This window comes from Dermochelys coriacea, chromosome 3, assembly GCF_009764565.3.
Source record: "Dermochelys coriacea isolate rDerCor1 chromosome 3, rDerCor1.pri.v4, whole genome shotgun sequence".
NCBI lineage: Eukaryota > Metazoa > Chordata > Testudines > Dermochelyidae > Dermochelys > Dermochelys coriacea.
In genome coordinates this window covers 90898203-90915701 of record NC_050070.1, presented here as the reverse complement: position 1 = coordinate 90915701, position 17499 = coordinate 90898203, and the positions used below count along the sequence as shown (strand labels likewise).

The following is a 17499-nucleotide window of genomic DNA, read 5'->3' as shown; positions in this document are numbered from 1 at the left end:
TGCTGATTCCAACACTCAGCACAGTACAAGCTTGGATCTCTGCTAGGTGGTGCTGTATAGCCCCATACAGACCGGGGGCTAGAAGGGACCTGGGAATGCTCATGTTTTGAGTCACCAGAGATTACCAGTTATGCTCACAGTGGCAAGTTTTGTTGTAATGATTTTAGTTCTCTGCAGGGAGAGTAGAGGGACACTGAGGGTGTAGTTGCGTTCTTGCATCGTAAACTCACACTGGTATGGTTAATAATCGTTTTGTCAGGTATGCCACTGATCATATGTATAAACCTAAATGCAGGAAAGGGACTAGAAAAGGGTCTATGATACAGAGGAAAAACAAATGTAATTATTCAGTTTACTTGTGTAAAAGGATGTCAAAGTGCAATCTCCTGTGTTCTGCTTTTCCCTTCCAGTCTGGCACAGAATATGGAAGTTCAGAAAGTCTGCGCAGAATGGGCAGATAGTGCTTGTCAGGGAAGATAAAGAATTAGATCAACTTAGGGGGCTGGCTGATGCTGTGGGATTGTCTAATGCTTGCTACGCTGTGAGGTATGTAACTGTGACATGTGTAAAAGCTACTTAGAGAGCAGAAAATTTAGCTGACCTTCGTGGGCCTGATTTTCACAGATGCTGAGCACCTAAAACTATGAGTGAAGTCAGTGGGAGCTGTGGGTGCTCAGCACTCAGAGAATCAGGCCCAGAGAAAGTGACTCAATGCCCACAATTGGGGCCAGATTTTTAAAAGAGTTCAGCTTCCATCTAGGCACCTAAATAAGGTCCAGCTTTTCAAAAGAGCGTAGGACCCAGCTGCTCCCATGGGGACACCGTGAAATATCAGTCCATGAATGCTCAGCATCCTCTGTGCTATGACGTGTATAAATCTGGCTCTAGGTACACAAGAGGTGTAATTCCCTCCTCTGCAGAGGGCATGCAAAAATCCTGTGCATCACTTTAGTCTTTTGTGAGCTGTGTTTGAGACAAACTGTACCAAATTTGTTTAAGGCAAAATGTTGAGAATATTCCTCAACCACGTATTTATTGGAATGATTATTTATTTTGAAAGCTATAACAAGCCATACTGTTTTGTAGCACTCTCCCCACTCGGGCTGAGATTGAATCCTTGCCAGCCTTTCCTCGGGACAAACTGAATTTGCATAACCTGCTGGGAAGTGGAGCCTTTGGAGAGGTGTACGAAGGGACTGCAGTATATACCACAGGAGCTGGAAGTGGGGAATCCAAAGTGGCAGTGAAGGTAATTTCAGCTGTGTAGCCCCCTAGCAATGGCATGGTCTAAGATGGGCAAACATGGCTTTGTGGTTAGGCCCTAGGTATGGGAGTCAAGAAACATGGGTTCTATTTCTGTCCCTGCCACTAATTCACTCATGACCTTGTGGAAATCACTAAGGGCTGAGCTCCCCTCATAACGCTTGTTAATGTCCAGTCTCGGGCCTTTCCTTATCTGAGACAGTCAATCACGTTAAACATTTTAACATATATATATATATATATATATATAAATTCTGGATCACCTTCCTTTAGTGACTCAACTAAGACAAAATCTACATTCAGTTCCAAATCTTGGAATGTGAGACGAACTCACTAGGCAACCCATGGCATGTCTACCCTGCAGCTGGGAGTGTGCCTCCCAGACGGGGTAGACAGACTCACTAACGCTACTCAAGCTAGCACACCAAAAATGGCAGTGGGCGTGCTGTGGCACAGACGGCGGCTTGGGCTAATCACCTGAGTCCCCTGGATCAGTCCTCGGGTGGCTAGCTTGAGCCTCCACCCATGCTGCAGCATCCACACTGCTGTTTTTAGTGCGCTAGCTCAAGCAAACCTAGTGTAAGTCTGTCTACCCAGGCTAGGAGGTGGGCTTCCAACTGCAGTGTAGATATATCCTAGTAATGTGACTTGACAGAATGATCCAATCTCCCTCCTGTTTAACTGACAGTCAAAACAAGAACTGGAGAGCAGGGAGGTGTAATAGCATGTTCAGGAATACTGAATATGTAGCTTTACCTTTATCAAGAGCATGTTGTACTGCTGCAGAAAGGGAAAGCTGAAAACAAACAGGATGCATCTGAAAACATGGTTAAAACCGTCTTGCACAACTATAGGCAACTCCTTTGAGCTGGAACACAGTTTTCCTAAGTGTCTTTAGCCTCAGCTGTTACCCCCCCTTTCCCAGACCCTCCTGGTGGTTTATTAGTCTGTCCTTACACTGTGAGCTCCTCAGAGTAGGAAGAGGGCATAGATGCCTACTTCTGTTTAGAAAGTGCCTACTACATTGTAGCCACTACTGGAACTATAGAATAGGAAAAGTGTGTGTGTGTGTGTGTGTGTTAGAAGAGGAAAGCAGCCCGTTGAATTTTTTCTGATATAAATGCTACATGGGTTACACTGGCAGTGATCGAATTGTGCTAACTACTTGTTTTGGCCTTGTGTTGCATAGACTTTGAAGAAGGGTGCAACAGACTATGAAAAGAGTGAGTTCCTGAAGGAGGCACACTTGATGAGGTAATGCTGGATCTGCCACAAAATTTCTTTCAAGAATGATCTAAACGAAGGCTCTGACCTTCAGGAGGGATTAGAGAATCACTTTCATCTGAATGGAGTTTGTGGGTATCTTTTGTGTCCCTTATTTTTGCTAAAGAATTAAAGCATCCCTGATGAATCATACCAAAATGAAGCTGCAAAATTTGTTTGCAGAGTAGATGGAGATTGAAAGTTTATTGAACTAATTTCCTGGATTGACTGGACCTTTGGACAGGGATGTTTTAGCCTCACTGCTCCTCCCTCTGAGCCAATTAATATAATAATAACAATAGTAATAATTAATAATAATGGGGTGGTGTTTGACAGTCCCAGTTTATCAGGATAAGAATAGACCCCAAAGTTTTCATTCCTTGTTGAAAGTTGGTTTTAATATGTGCACATTCACCAGTAGAGGTTGCCACATATCTTTACCTATTCAGGGCGCAAATATATGATATATGTACATGCCCTCTGAGAATGAATTTACATGAAGACATCAGTGTTTGAGCTGGAAATCCAGGTTCTCTGGAGTCCCCAGTGAATGTGCCATGATTTGAGATAAAGACTTCACTTAGGAGCATAAGAATATGAATAAGGCTTAATTTTCAGAAGTGCACTTGCAATTCTCTGACTTCAAATTTGGGCACTCACAATAAGAAGCCAGTATTGAAAATTTGGAATTTAATTTCCCATACTGAAAATATAATATTATTGAATTATAATAGACAGATAGCAATTATGTTGTGTGCATACTCCCTCTTTGCTTCTGTTTCAATAAGTTTTTTAAAAATCAGTGTCACACTTCCTTTGCTCATTTGCTGAACCGAGCATGGAATGAGACAGGGCTCCTATGAAAATACTTATATGTGATTACGTAATTAAAGACTATAAAAATGCAGTTTCATAAAGGAGAGGAGTTAAGGTTTTATGTGCATTTCCTGACTTTTGAATGCATCCTTTCCCTTCTTCTTTGAGTGCTGGTCCCTCTGAGTATTCAGTGTGGTGTAAACTCTTCAGTTTGTCTTCTACTGCCCGTGGTCTGGGACAGAATCCACCTGTATTCTTTTCTTTCACTTGATGTTTTACCTGTAAATAATTGTAAATAGTTATTTCATTCTTACGTTTACATAGTTGGTTAGCTTAAATCTAGTTTAGTTAGTTAGTTAGAGTTGGGGAGGTTCCTTCCCCCACCCTGTCTCCCCTATGCCCAGGGTTCCTCGCTTCAAATCTGCGTTGTCTGTCCCTAAATCTTCTTCTGAGTGACCCTCACAATACCAGCCCCCAATGCTTTGGGGAGTCATGCATTCTATCCACTTGTCTCCCCCTGTACCAGGCAGGCTCTGGGAGTTCCAGGTCTGCCAACCCCTTATGGAGCTAACTATGAGACCTAGATCGGATCCAGGGCCATCCCATTCTCCAACTCTTCACCTGAATCACTGAGCATGGCTCCACTGGCACTGGCAGATTGTCCCAACAAGCCGAAAGACCAAGTGGAAGCATGACAAGAGTAAGAAGCACAAAAGAGAAGAGAAGTCTGTTCATAGGTCCTCAGACAGGAGAGCAGCTTCACTCCTTCTCTCAGGTTTGGGCAAGACTCTGCATCCCATACAGGGTTCACCTAGAACTCATGGTGAGATTGGGCAGGCATCGATGATGCCAGCAGCTTCTGCTGTTCCAAAACTGTCCTCTAGTGGTGCAAAGATAGTAAGCAGTGCACGCCTTCTATGCTGGCAGTGTCATACTATGTGCCTAAGCCTGCACCATCGGTCCTGAAACCAAAGACTCCAGTCAGTTCTCCTACAGCTCACCTGAGATGTGCCCTTCAAGATGTTCTGGCAATCTACCTGGATCCAGATTCCCTGGTCCTAATGTAACCAGTATTAGTATAGGACGTTTGTAACCCACACACCTCCTGAGGGTGGTGTTCTGTCCCCTCTCATGGCACCAAAACCACTTAAAGATTAATGAGTCTGCTTTACAGCCTTAGCTAAGGGCCAGTTGACTTTCAGCTTATGTGGTAGAGGCTCTTGCACTAATCTCCAGAGGCCCCAGGTTCGATCCTGCCTGCCGATGACTGGGCTCATGAAACACTATCCATTCCCCAACCCCACCTCCAACAGAGCTATGATATCAGGATGCTGTCTCTGTTCCACCTCCAGCCATACCACCCTCACCCAGGTGACACCAATGGCACTACCTTTTGAATCAGAGAAATTCTACTCGGAGAACAAGAGATGGTAAACCAGTTACGACAAGGGCTTCCCTATAAGAGTTCAGACCTGACAGGGCTTCCTGGGGACCCTCCTGTGCCCAGGACCGATATTCACCCCCAAAGGAGTACTGGTACCAACATACGGTCCACCTCCCTACCCATACGACCCTATGTGGTCACATTAGGGTGCATGGAACCCATGCCACTGGGCCCAGAATCATAATATTTCAGATACCAACCTCAGCCTCCAGCGTTCAGAGAGAAAGCTCTGGCAGAATATTAAGAGATACAGCTGGAGCAGCTTGTATGGCCAGAACTCTCTACGGCTTCATCCCCATCCCCAGATGAGGTGGTATTGCCAACCTTCCCCACTCTGCCGGACAATTACAGGCAATACCAAGAACTGCTTAGGATGATAGCTGACACCCTCCAAATCCCATTGGAGGAAGTGCAGGACCTACATGCAAAGCTTTTAGCCATCCTCCACTCTACAGCTCCTGCCAAGATGTCCTTATCCATGAATGAAGCCATCTTGGACCCAGCTAAGGCCATTTGGAAGACCTTGGCCACCTGAGAGAGAGAGAGAGAGAGAGAGAGAGAGAGCCAAGAATAGATATTTTGTCCCCTCTGGGGACAAAATACTTATATTATCACCCAAACTTGCTGGTAGTCTGGATAGCCCCTGAATGCAGTAGACTCCATCACCCAAAAATCCACCCCCTCAGATAAAGAGGCTGAGAGGCTTGACCATTGGTACAAAGAACTTCTCTTCAGTCAGCTTGCTCTTCAGGATTGTGAATGACCATAATGTCCATATTGAGTAAGCCTCAGTTTCAGGCCATACTTGGTGAGGGGAAGGCCAGGTCATCATTAGTGGACATGGCATCCGGCCCAATAGCAACCTTGCTGGTCATGAGATGAGCTAACTGGTTACAGACATCTGGGTTCCCTAAGGTACAAACAACAGAGAAGGCCATCCCTTTAGAAGGGAACACCCTCTTCAGCAAGAAGATGGATGAAGAACTCCACACACTGAAAGACTCTCATGACTGCAACAAGGCAGACACACTCCTCCATTAATATCTTCCCTCCAAACTCATCAGCCCTCTAAAATGATGCTTTTATGGATTGCTCAAGAGTTCTGTTGCCACCATCACCCCCATTTGGCACTCACCTAACCCATTTCCTTCCATGATGTTCGATCTGAACCTCTGGCAAATGGGTTGTGGACATTATTTCCATGGGCTAGATCGCCCTGAAGGGACATGGTACAGCTATGGAACTGGTGCATCCATCACATCACCCTCTCCGCAATACACCTTCTGGGATTCATGAATTCCTTGGCAGATCAGATCAGCAGGCAGTTCAACAAGGACCATGAGTGAGAGCTAAACTCTTCAGTGGTTCAGCAAATCTTCCACCAATGGGGGTACCCATCCTGGGACCTCTTTGCCACCCAAGAAAACAAGAAATGGCAAACTTATTGCTCTTGCAATGGCCAGGGTCTGGACTCTAGAGGGGATACCTTCCTGCTTCCATGGTCAGAACCATTAATGTATAACTTCCCTCCCATTCCCTTCATACCTCATGTTCTCTGGAAAATACAGACTGACAGAGCAACAGTAATTTTAATAGCACTTGTGGCACCTTAGAGACTAACAAATTTATTTGAGCATAACGTTCAATGAGCTATAGCTCACTTCATCGATGCATTCGGTGGAAATACATGGGGGAGATTTATATACACCACAGAGAACATGAAACAATGGGTTTTATCATACACCACGTAAGGAGAGTGATCACTTAGAGAAGCTATTACCAGAAGGAAGGAGGGGGGAAGGAGGAACAACCTGTCAACAAAGCCCGTTGCCAACTCTGCCCACAATATCAGCTCAGGGGAACCATATAGGGCCTAATCACATCACCACACTATCAAGAGACCCATTCACCTGCGCATCTACAAGTGATATATGCCTCATGTGCCAGCAATGCCCCTCTGCCATGTACATTGGGTCAAACTGGACAGTCTCTACGTCAAAAGAATAAATGACACAAAAATCGTGTCAGAATATACATTCAAAAACCAGTCGGAGACACATCAGTCTCTCCGGTCCACCAATTGCAGACCGAGAATGGCTATTCTTCAACAAAAAAATTCAAAAACAGACTCCAATGAGAGTCTGCTGTTGGGAATTAATTTGGCAAACTGGATACATTAACTTAGGCTTGATAGAGACTGGAGTGGATGGGTCATTACATAATTAAGCTATTTCCCCATGCTATTCTCCCCCCCCCCCACCCCACTGTTCTCAGCTTCTTGTTAACTGCTGGAATGGCTCCCTTGATTATCACCACAAAAAGGTTTTCTCCTCCTTCCCCCCCTCCTTCCTTCTGTAATAGCTCATCTTAAGTGGAACTCTCCTTACAGTTGTATAAAACCCATTGTTTCATGTTCTCTGTGTGTATATGAAATAATATGCAATCTCCCCCAGTATTTTCCATTGAATGCATCCAATGAAGTGAGCTGTAGCTCACGAAAGCTTATGCTCAAATAAATTTGTTAGTCTCTAAGGTGCCACAAGTACTCCTTTTCTTTTTTGTGAACAGACTAACACGGCTGCTATCTAAACCTATAATAGCACTATGAATGGCCCTACAATGACCCCTCCATAGTGCATTCACTTACAATCATCCCCAAAACTTCTCTCTCAGATGGGGGCAGAATCAACTATCCGCCAGAAGAAAGGAGTACTTGTGTGCACCTAGAGACTAACAAAATTTTGAGCATGAGCTTTCATGAGCTCAAGCACAACTTCTGGATGCATGCACGATGAAGTAAGTGTTGCTCCATGAAAGGATGATCAAATAATTATTAGTCGCTAAGATGCCACAAGTACTCCTTTTCTTTCTGCGGATACAGAGTAACGCGGCTGCTACTCTGAAACCTACCCAGCCAGGCTTCCCTCCAGCTCACCGCCTGGTTTCTGGTGATTGGGGGTGACAGACTTTGAAGAACCTGCTCAAAAGGAGTGGCATATATACTTATATTGAAAACCTTCTATACTGGGGGGGAAGTGTTATGCTGGAAATGGAGCTTTTTCCTTGGTGATACCAAAGACATCACCTATCGCTGGAAAAGTTCAACTTCACGTATCCTGCACGACTTCCTCTCCCTAAGAAGAGATCAAGACTTCCGTCAGTTCACTGAGATGTGCAAATCGCGGCTATCAGGCATTTCACACCTCCAAGAGAGAGTTACTCAGTTTTGCACTTATCTCATGACAGTCTGTTACTTAAAGGCTTGTTAGCATTTCCCCTCTGGTATTTTGCTCTCCCTGGGATCTGAATTTAGTACTAGAAGCACTTATGAGGCTGTCCTTTGAGCCTTTGGCTTCATGCTTCTTCCTGTATTTGTTGCTGTCGGTGGCCTAGCTCCTGTGTTTGTTCTTATGGTTCTGTCAGATTTCCATCTGAGTCAAATGATTCATCTACCTGTATTTCACCCGAAGCCCCATCTGAGAGATGAAAGGAGATGACATGCTTTAGATGAAAGTCTCTCCCTGGCTTTCTACTTGGATTGGACAAAGCCATTTTGAGGAGCTTCTCGACTATACATTTCATTTGCTGGAATGAAGGGCAAGGCCATATCTTCCCACAGATTTTTGAGGTGAATCTCTGGCTGCATCCTCCTTTGTTACCAGCTTGAAGAAATTCCTCTTCCTCCATGTTGTACCAAAAGTCACTCACATAGGGCACAGGCTGCCCCAGTAGAATCATTGCAAGGTGTCCCTCTTTCCAAAATTTGCAGGGCAACTACTTGGAGCTCTTTCAGTACATTGTCTTGGCACTATGCTCTGACTTATGCCTTGGCAGATGATGCATCCTTTAGTTCAGCAGTTCCAGAGTCTGTGGTGCCAGGCACCTTCTTGCACCCTTCTCCAAAATAAACATGTTTTGGGAATCACCCATAGTTAATACAGTACCAATGTTCCCTCTAATTTTTTCCATCCAGGTGCGGAATAAATTTTGTTATGTGCACCAAAGTATGTGTGGATGTGCACCACCAGTAGAAACCAAAAACCTAGATAAAATACATAACTTTAAAAAATTACATAGGGATAATTACTCCAGCCAGCACAGGTTAGGCATTTTAGAACTCACTAGTCAAAGAATTACATTTAAGTGTAAGAGAGAAATAAAAATGATGAAATGCATAGACCAGTCAAAAAACTCAAATAACACACTTTGAAAGAATAAAATTACAGAGAATATCTGAGCATTGCAGGAAGTACCAAGAAGTAACAACAACAATAATACAAGTATGTGTTGGGAGGTGAGGGTGAAAGACTGTGTGTGTGTGAGAGAGAGAGAGACAGACAGACACACATAGACAGTGTGTGTGCTGGCTGATGGGGAAGTCTCTGAGAGACGCTGTGGACTGTCTCTTTAAGTCACCCTCACTGACCGTGGGAAGGCTCATTCAGACCTCAGACCACAGCAGCTCTCCTGCTCCTGAGCCTTGCCCCCCTCCCCTGCTCTGAGGAGATGGGGTACATGGGCAGGTGGGAGGGGAGAGAAAGCATGTGTGTGTGTGTGCTGACTACTGGGGAAATCTCTGAGAGACCATGGGCTGTCTTTTTAAGGCACTCACTCACCGCCCGGAAGGCTCGTTCAGACTTCTGACCACAGCAGCTCTCCTGCTCCTGATCCCTGTCCCCACTCCCCTGCTCTGCAGAGTTGGGGTACAAGGGCAGGGGGAGGGAGACACCCTGACATCAGTGCCACCCCCTTCCCCCCACTCTGCACAGCCCGCACCTGGCCAGGGGCTCCAAGGTAGAGGGCAGGAGCAACATGGCTGCACAGCAGCAGGGGGAGGGGCACCTGAACACACGCTGCCAGATGTGTGCAGCTCTGCTAATCAAGTGTGCGGCACTTGAATCACTCCTGGTCAGCGGCCCAATCGCACAGCTTAGCGGGAACACAGATAGGGACCAGCACTAGAAGAAGCAAGGAAGGTTTCTTACCTTATAACAACTGGATTTCTTTGAGATGTGTGGTACTTGTGGGTATTCCCGACCTGCTCTCCTTCCCCTCTGATTTGGATCCTCATGTGATTTGCTGTGGCATAGGAACTGAAGGGGCAGACTGTTGGCACCACCATTTATGCCCTCAGTTTGTGGCATGAGGAGGCATAGCATACAGATGTGGACCAGTAAAAAAGGGGTAAACAGTGAGGTGGCAACATTTGCAGGTGATACAAAACTACTCAAGATAGTTAAGTCCAAAGCAGACTGTGAAGAGTTACAGGGGATCTCACAAAACTGGGTGACTGGGCAACAAAACGGCGGATGAAATTCAGTGTTGATAAATGAAAAGTACTGCAAATTGGAAAACATAATCCCAACTGTACATATAAAAGATGGACCTAAATTAGCTGTTACCACTCAAGAAAGAGATCTTGGAGTCATTGTGGATAGTTCTCTGAGAACATCCACTCAATGTGCAGCAGTGGTCAAAAAAGCGAACAGAATGTTGGGAATCATTAGGAAAGGGATTAGACAGAAAATACCATATTGCCTCTCTATAAATCCATGGTACACCCACATCTTGAATATTGCATGCAGATGTGATCGCCTCATCTCAAAAAAGATATATTGGAATTGGAAAAGGTATAGAAAAGGGCAACAAAAATGATTGGGGTATGGAACAGCTTCCATATGAGGAGAGATAAGACTGACTTTTCAGCTTGGAAAAGAGACGACTAAGGGGGATATGATAGAGGTGTATAAAATCATGACTGGTGGGGAGAAAGTAAATAAGGAAGAGTTATTTACTCCTTCTCATAACACAGGAACTAGGGGTCACCAAATGAAATTAATATACAGCAGGTTTAAAACAAAGAAAAGGAAGTGTTTCTTCACACAATACACAGTCAACCTGTGGAACTTTTTGTCAGAGGATGTTGTGTTTTTGAAGGGGTTCAAAAAAGAACTAGATAAATTCATGGAGGATAGGTCCATCAATAGCTGTTAGCCAGCATGGTCAAAGATGGTGTCCCTAGGCTCTGTTTGCCAGAAGCTGGGAATGGGTGATAGGGGATGGATCACTTGATTACCTATTCTGTTTATTTCCTGTTCTGGGCCACGGTGCTCGAAGCACCACAGGTCTGGCAGGAGTACTCTGAGAAAAACGAGGCTTACACACAGCAGTGAGTTATTGGCTTTATTGAAGGTTAGTGACCCACCCGCAATGGGGACTCCAAGCGTTGCAGTCACAGAGGCGGGGAACCCAGCACACTGGAGCTTTGCTTGGGACGGAGTCTGACGGAGGGGCAGATAGTCAGCATTAATAAGCATTACACAAAAACAGCTCATGAATATAAAGTTAGGTGCTTCTTAAAGGGGGGCTTTCTACTATCTGGTGAAGGGCCATGCAGAGCAGCTGTGTCCTTCAAGAACTATCTCCTACAATAACAAAGCAGCTGTGTCCTTCAAAAACTATCTCTATCCCACAGTAACGAAGCAGCTATCTATGTCCCATGGTAGCCTCTCGGCTCGAGAAAGCGAAAGTTCCCTGGCTAGGCTGTAACAAAGTCTTCCGCAGTCCCTTACATTCCCTCTGGGGCACCTGGAATTGGCCACTGTTGGAAGATAGGATACTGGGCTAGATGGACCATCCTAACCCAGGATGGCCATTCTTATGTTCTTACATAACTGACACTGTGATTGAAGAATTTTTGGTCCTCGACGCACATAGCGGATGCACACCCTACCGCAAATACCCACAGGGAGAACACATGTCCAAGAACTCCACTTACTATAAGGTAAGAAGCCTTCCCTTTGTGACCTTAAGGTCCACTTACATTGTGCTATAGAATAAGTTCTCCAAAAAGTGTGACAACTCTTCACTTCCTGGAGGACTTTAGGAAGGTTTGTTACCTTAGTTTTATACATCGTTACTGTTCCTAATAAGAGTTTATCTTAAAACCAGTCTGCTTGTCACTAAGATACTGCAAACATATATTTTTGTAGGTAAAATGAATATGGTATATATCTGTAGACAAAATATCTTGTGCATCCCTACTTACTGCATTATTTCTTACAGATAAATAATTTACACACAAAAATCCTGGAAATAGAGACCCCTGAAAATTAGTACAATTAAATTTACACACACGAACACACACAATGGGACTTAGAGATAGACAGAATATGAAACAAAATTTAAAAATTCATTGTTCCCATTAACCTTCACTAAACCAGGAACTTTTTCATGTGTTTCATTTGCTACTGAATTTTCATGTGAGGCACTTACCAAACAGGAGATATTTTCATTAGCTGTCGAGAAGGTCTAAAGGTAGATGCTTGATATTTATCTTTTAGGTCTCAGAAATTATTGAAGCTGAGGACTGACTGGGCAACATAATTGCAGCTGTTTAAAAAATCCTGATGTACTTTTTATCTAAATATAACCTTTCTGTTGTTTGTCTGTCTAAATGAATATTGCAATGCAGACTGTAATGCTATGCACCCTGTTGTGTTTAAACAAGGAGTATACATTGCTTCTGTTACTATTATTATGCACCAGTGATAAAATACTTGGGTTACATTCTGTTTTCAAACAACCATTTGATATTGGATATTGGTAACTGAGTCTCTTGTGTTCAAAAATATATTGCAAAATCTCAGGAGATAAAGAATGACAAGTCTGTGGAGAAACTGTTGGAGACTTGTAAGGAAGTACCAGGTGCTCCTACTCTTACTATTGTTCTTGAGAGCCAGAGTTTATGTATGATTGAGAGGTATGTGCCAGGCGGGGGAAGGGAACTGTCAACTTAAAAATCACACTTCTCGCTGAAAAGTTTTTACCTACTATTGTTACAAGCAACACCTAAGATTCCTGGAACTGAAAGAGGTTAGAGGAAAAAAGTTTCTCCGTTTTATTTGTTTGTTTACATTTGACAGCACTTTGACTAAAGTCAGTTTCACTCTATCCCTGGATAGTTTCCCAGATTGTTTAGGATCTTTCATGCAGCAATGGGGAGTGAAAACCATTTTAAATCATAAGAAATTGTGATTATAGAAACACAGAAACTGACAGAATCTGGAACTGCTTTTAATTCCTTCTTTGAAACGTACTAGATTTTAGAGCGTCCCTATAATATCCCTATTTGTTTGGACACATAAAAGTCTGTTTAATGGGTCTATGCATGCAAACAGATGCGATTGCAAGTATTCTTCACACAGTTTTAGATTTCCCTTGAAAATTTACTATAGGAAGCAATACTGCATAAGCAAGTGGTTGGGTTGGGTAACCTAATAGGTCTTTTACATCTCGAACTCTCATGAATCTATGGTCATTTGCCCCTAAAGACTATACGATGGCAACCATCTGTCTCAAAAAACGATGGTGTAAGTGCCAAAGAAGTTCAGTTACTGTGTGTCATTCGGCAGCATCACAAGTGGCTAAAAAGTCCAATTCTTGAGTGACAATCCTTGCCACAGATAACGCAGGCGTAAGGTACAGGGCCAGAGGAAGAAGTCAACTCATTACTAGTGCTTGAGAACTGCTGCACTTTGCTATTCACTCTCTTCACTTTCCTCTCTCACAACCACTCCCTTCAGTTCTTTGACTCTGGTAAAGTGCAGGCCTCTAGAGCAGCCTGTTGCTAGCTGCACTTTTCCCAGCTTATGGTGTCAATGTTGAAAGTTTTCAAGTTCTTGCAAATGTCCTTGTACCTGACCCTAGGTCAGTCTAGTGGCCTCAGGGTATTTGCAAGTTCTCCATGCAAGAAATCCTTTGGATTATGTTCATCTTCCATTGGGTGCAGATGACCATGCCAACGGAGACATTTGTGTTCGAGAAGAGTGATTAGACTTGGCAATGTTGCTTTCTCAAGTGTCAGGAACTTTGGTTTCCCACTTGATATTTAGAATACGGCAAAGACAGCAGGTGTGTGAAAGATGTTTAGCCTTCTTTCATGTCTGTGGTAGATGGTCCAGGCCTCACCACCCAACAGCAATGTGCTCAAAATGCATGTCTGCTAGATGTGTATCTTGGTGTTCAGTGTTAGTTTCCTGTTATCTCACATGCCCTTGGTTAGTTGGCTGAATATGGTGGCTGCTGATGCAAGAATTTAGCTTGTCATCTCGCAATAAGTTCTCCAATACAGATGACCCTAGATAGCAGAACTTGTGCATAACATCTAGCATGGTGTTAGCTATTGAAACCTCTGGTGCAGCCGACACACCTTGTGCCATAATCAGAGTCTTCTTTAGACTGTTGGTTAGTCGAAATTCATGACAAGCTAGTGTAACCCACACACCTCCTGGGTGTGGTGTTCTGTCTCATCTAGTGGCACCAAGACCACTTTGAGAGAGAGTTAAATGCATTTGCTCTACAGCCTTAGCTAAGAGCCAGTTGACTCAGGTCAACAGTTTACTCCAGAGGCCCCACATTCGATCCCGCTCACCGATGACTGGGGTATGTTGGCGTTACAAGTGGGGGCTCATCCGGGATTCCAACTGGGAAGTCTCTGAAGCGTGGGATGCACTTTCTCAGCTAGGGGAAGTATGTAACCCACACACCTCCAGGTTATGGTGTTATGTCCCATCTAGTGGCACCGAGACCATTTAAAGCGAGAGAGAGAAAAATGAATATGCTCTACAGCCTTAGCTAACAGCCAGTTAGCTTTTAGCTCATGTGGTAGAGGCTCATGCACTAAGCTCCAGAGGCTGCAGGTTTGATCCTGCCTGCTGACGACCAGGGTCTGTCAGCGTTACACGAGCACAAATCTATGGCAAAGCTGCTGAAGCTCCTCTGCACTAAGATGATATGTTGTCCCACAGACTTTATGATGGAATGGATTTCTCTGGGTGAGTCATTCCACTCTAATAATAGTAATTGTAAAATGTCCTCTTTTTTCTCATTTAATGTTATGTTGCGGAAAACACTATAAATATAGTAAATCTCCAGAATATCAAGGACAGATAGCAGTTCATATTAACTTCAACCAAGAGGAGACAACCACATGGGTATTTTTCCTCTGCATACTTCCTTTTTTCTAGGAACACTAGGGTGACTGAATAGCAAGTGTGAAAAATTGGGACAGGACATTCGGGAGTAATAGGCACCTCTATAAGACAAAGCCCCAAATATTGGGACTGTCCCTATAAAATCAGGGCATCTGGTCACCCTAAGGAACACTCTGAAGAATCCATGCCTAACCACCCTACCCCATAGAATAACATAAAGCTACATTTTTGGTATATATACTTGAGCTCTCTTTAAGGTTGAGGAGATACAGAACTTTGCAAGTGTCAAAAGCCTGCAATTGGTACAGACAGGATTTTACAGATGAAACAGCTTAGTACAGTACTGGTAGCAGGAAATGGGTGCAAGTCCAGTTAGCTAGTAAAGTCCATGATTTTTCTTGGATTTTTCCTCCTACGTATGTTTTCTTTTCTTCAGCAAATTTGATCACCCCCACATCCTGAAGTTACTTGGAGTTTGTCTGTTGAATGAACCCCAGTACATTATCCTGGAACTGATGGGAGGAGGAGATCTACTCAGCTATTTACGAGGAGCCAGAGCGCAAAAGGTAGGCAGTGGACTCCAAAAGATATGTTTTATTTTTAGCTGCTGGTGGCATTCCTGAAGGATCCCACCGTTTTCCTCTTTTCCCCTTGGTGAAAGGCCCTGTGTCTGTCCAACCCTTTTTTCCATCTGAGGGTCTCTGGATTGGCTTCTTCATAGCAGCCCAGGAACTCAACACTGAGCTCATAACCAACTTCAGCTCTAGTGTGGCAGTAGCTTGATCTGCCAATAGGCCTAGGACTATATTTTCAAAAAACATTTTTAGTCCTAAAATGCCCATTGAATTTACCTAGTAAAATCATGTACCCCAAATAGGCATAAATAAGGCTGATAATATAATATTTTCTCTTTTTATGATTTGTATTGCAGAAGCATCTATAAGGGGAAAGGCAGTTCTCAGACATATAGGAAGACACTGTCCCCATCTCAAAGAGTTTATATGCTAGGGGAGATCTACCAACTAATGAAGGGTGGGGAGGAGGGATAAATCTCTTACTTGGCTGATTCATATTTAGTATATGGAATAATTACATGGATTATAAAATCACTGGCAAGGATGACTTAAAGCCAGGATTTTATGGCATTGTAGCAACAACCTAATTCACTGCCATTCCTATGCCTAGTCCAGATCCAGTATACTGATCTTAGCTATTGATCCATACTACAGAAAGTTTGCTTGTCTCCGGCCTGATGAGAGTGTTTAGTGATTAGCTCTTGCATAATTAGCCTGTCCTCAATAATGCCTTAAAGGTGGGGGATAATTTCCAGGAGCCCAATTCTCCCACTACATGGTACATATATCTCCCATTGATGTCAGTAGGTATTATGTTTACTCTGAAGTTGGCAAATAGGGTTTGTTTTGCTATCTCTCACTGATATTACTTAGATAATAGAGAATCCCCTTGTTCTTGAATCATGAATACCCAGAGTTGTCTGTCCTGGTAATATACAGAGATTTTGCACCTACCTGCTTTTTGCCCTTTTGAAAATCTCTGGTAATCTCAAAAGGAGAAAAGCAATACATTTTGACATAACAAGTGGTCTTTTTTGTTCTGCCTTCATAAAGATGGAAGACATTGCTAATCACTGCCTCTCTTTCTTTTAGTTCCGCGGTCCTTTGCTAAGAGTGGCTGATCTTCTGGCTATCTGTCTGGATATTTGCAAAGGTTGTGTCTATTTAGAGAAAATGCACTTCATTCATAGGTACAGGGTTAATTTCCTTGTAGTTCTTACATGTTGTTACCTACAGTTGTAGGAGCAAATAAACTAAACTGAAAATGATTGCCTGGCAAAAACTATTACAATTCCATCATTGTTTATGCTTGTATATTAGGGACCTGGCAGCTCGTAATTGCCTTGTGTCAGTGAAGGAATACACCAGCCTCTCCCGAATAGTGAAGATTGGGGATTTTGGACTTGCCAGGGATGTCTATAAAAACGATTATTATAGGAAAAGAGGAGAAGGGCTTCTCCCTGTGAGATGGATGGCACCTGAAAGTCTTATTGATGGTGTGTTTACTAACCGATCTGATGTATGGTAAGTTCCTGGGGGTACAAAGAGGTGGGAAAAATAATAAATAGTAAAGCATGGAAAAATCAGTTTGCAGTAGCAATGATGTATTATTATAGTGCCATCTCTGGTCATTTTTATACTGAGGGAAATAATGTCTGCTTGTTGATGTTTTCCTGAGTTGATAAAAGGTCCTGCCTTCTGACAAATACCTGCATGTATATATTTCGTTATTTAAAGCCATGGAGTCTCACTTCAGTCCAGCTGGAAGTAATTAGGGTCACATGACCAAAACAAATTTATATGGATGTCCACAAAGTGTCTATTTTGCTTTTTTTGTCAATGAACTGACTGCTGACATTACATTCTTCCCACTCCACTTTCCATTAGACCAAATGGCGCATCCTCCACAGAGGCACACTTTTTCTCCTTAGCACTATTTCCCCGAGCTCCCCAATGACCTTAAATTTTTAGTACACTTCATTAGATCTTTGTCCCAGTCTGGATCCTAGCATCAGCACAGTTAGAATTTTCAACAGTACTTCACTGCAGCCATTTAATTTTCACTCTTTTTATTTACATAAGGGAAATGTATCGTGCTTCAAGTCCAGCCCCAGATTGTAGGTGCTGACTGCCTCCAGAGTGA

The 17499-nt window shown here is 43.4% G+C and overlaps 1 protein-coding gene across 1 annotated transcript in view; it reads left to right on the top strand.

The window, feature by feature from the left end:
* Positions 1-17499, top strand: part of ROS1 (ROS proto-oncogene 1, receptor tyrosine kinase) — a 94842-nt gene that overhangs the window by 63500 nt on the left and 13843 nt on the right. The window contains 6 exon segments of the mRNA XM_038395198.2: positions 411-546; positions 1087-1249; positions 2453-2517; positions 15218-15347; positions 16449-16546; positions 16677-16880. Coding sequence (XP_038251126.1) covers positions 411-546; positions 1087-1249; positions 2453-2517; positions 15218-15347; positions 16449-16546; positions 16677-16880 — 796 coding nt within the window.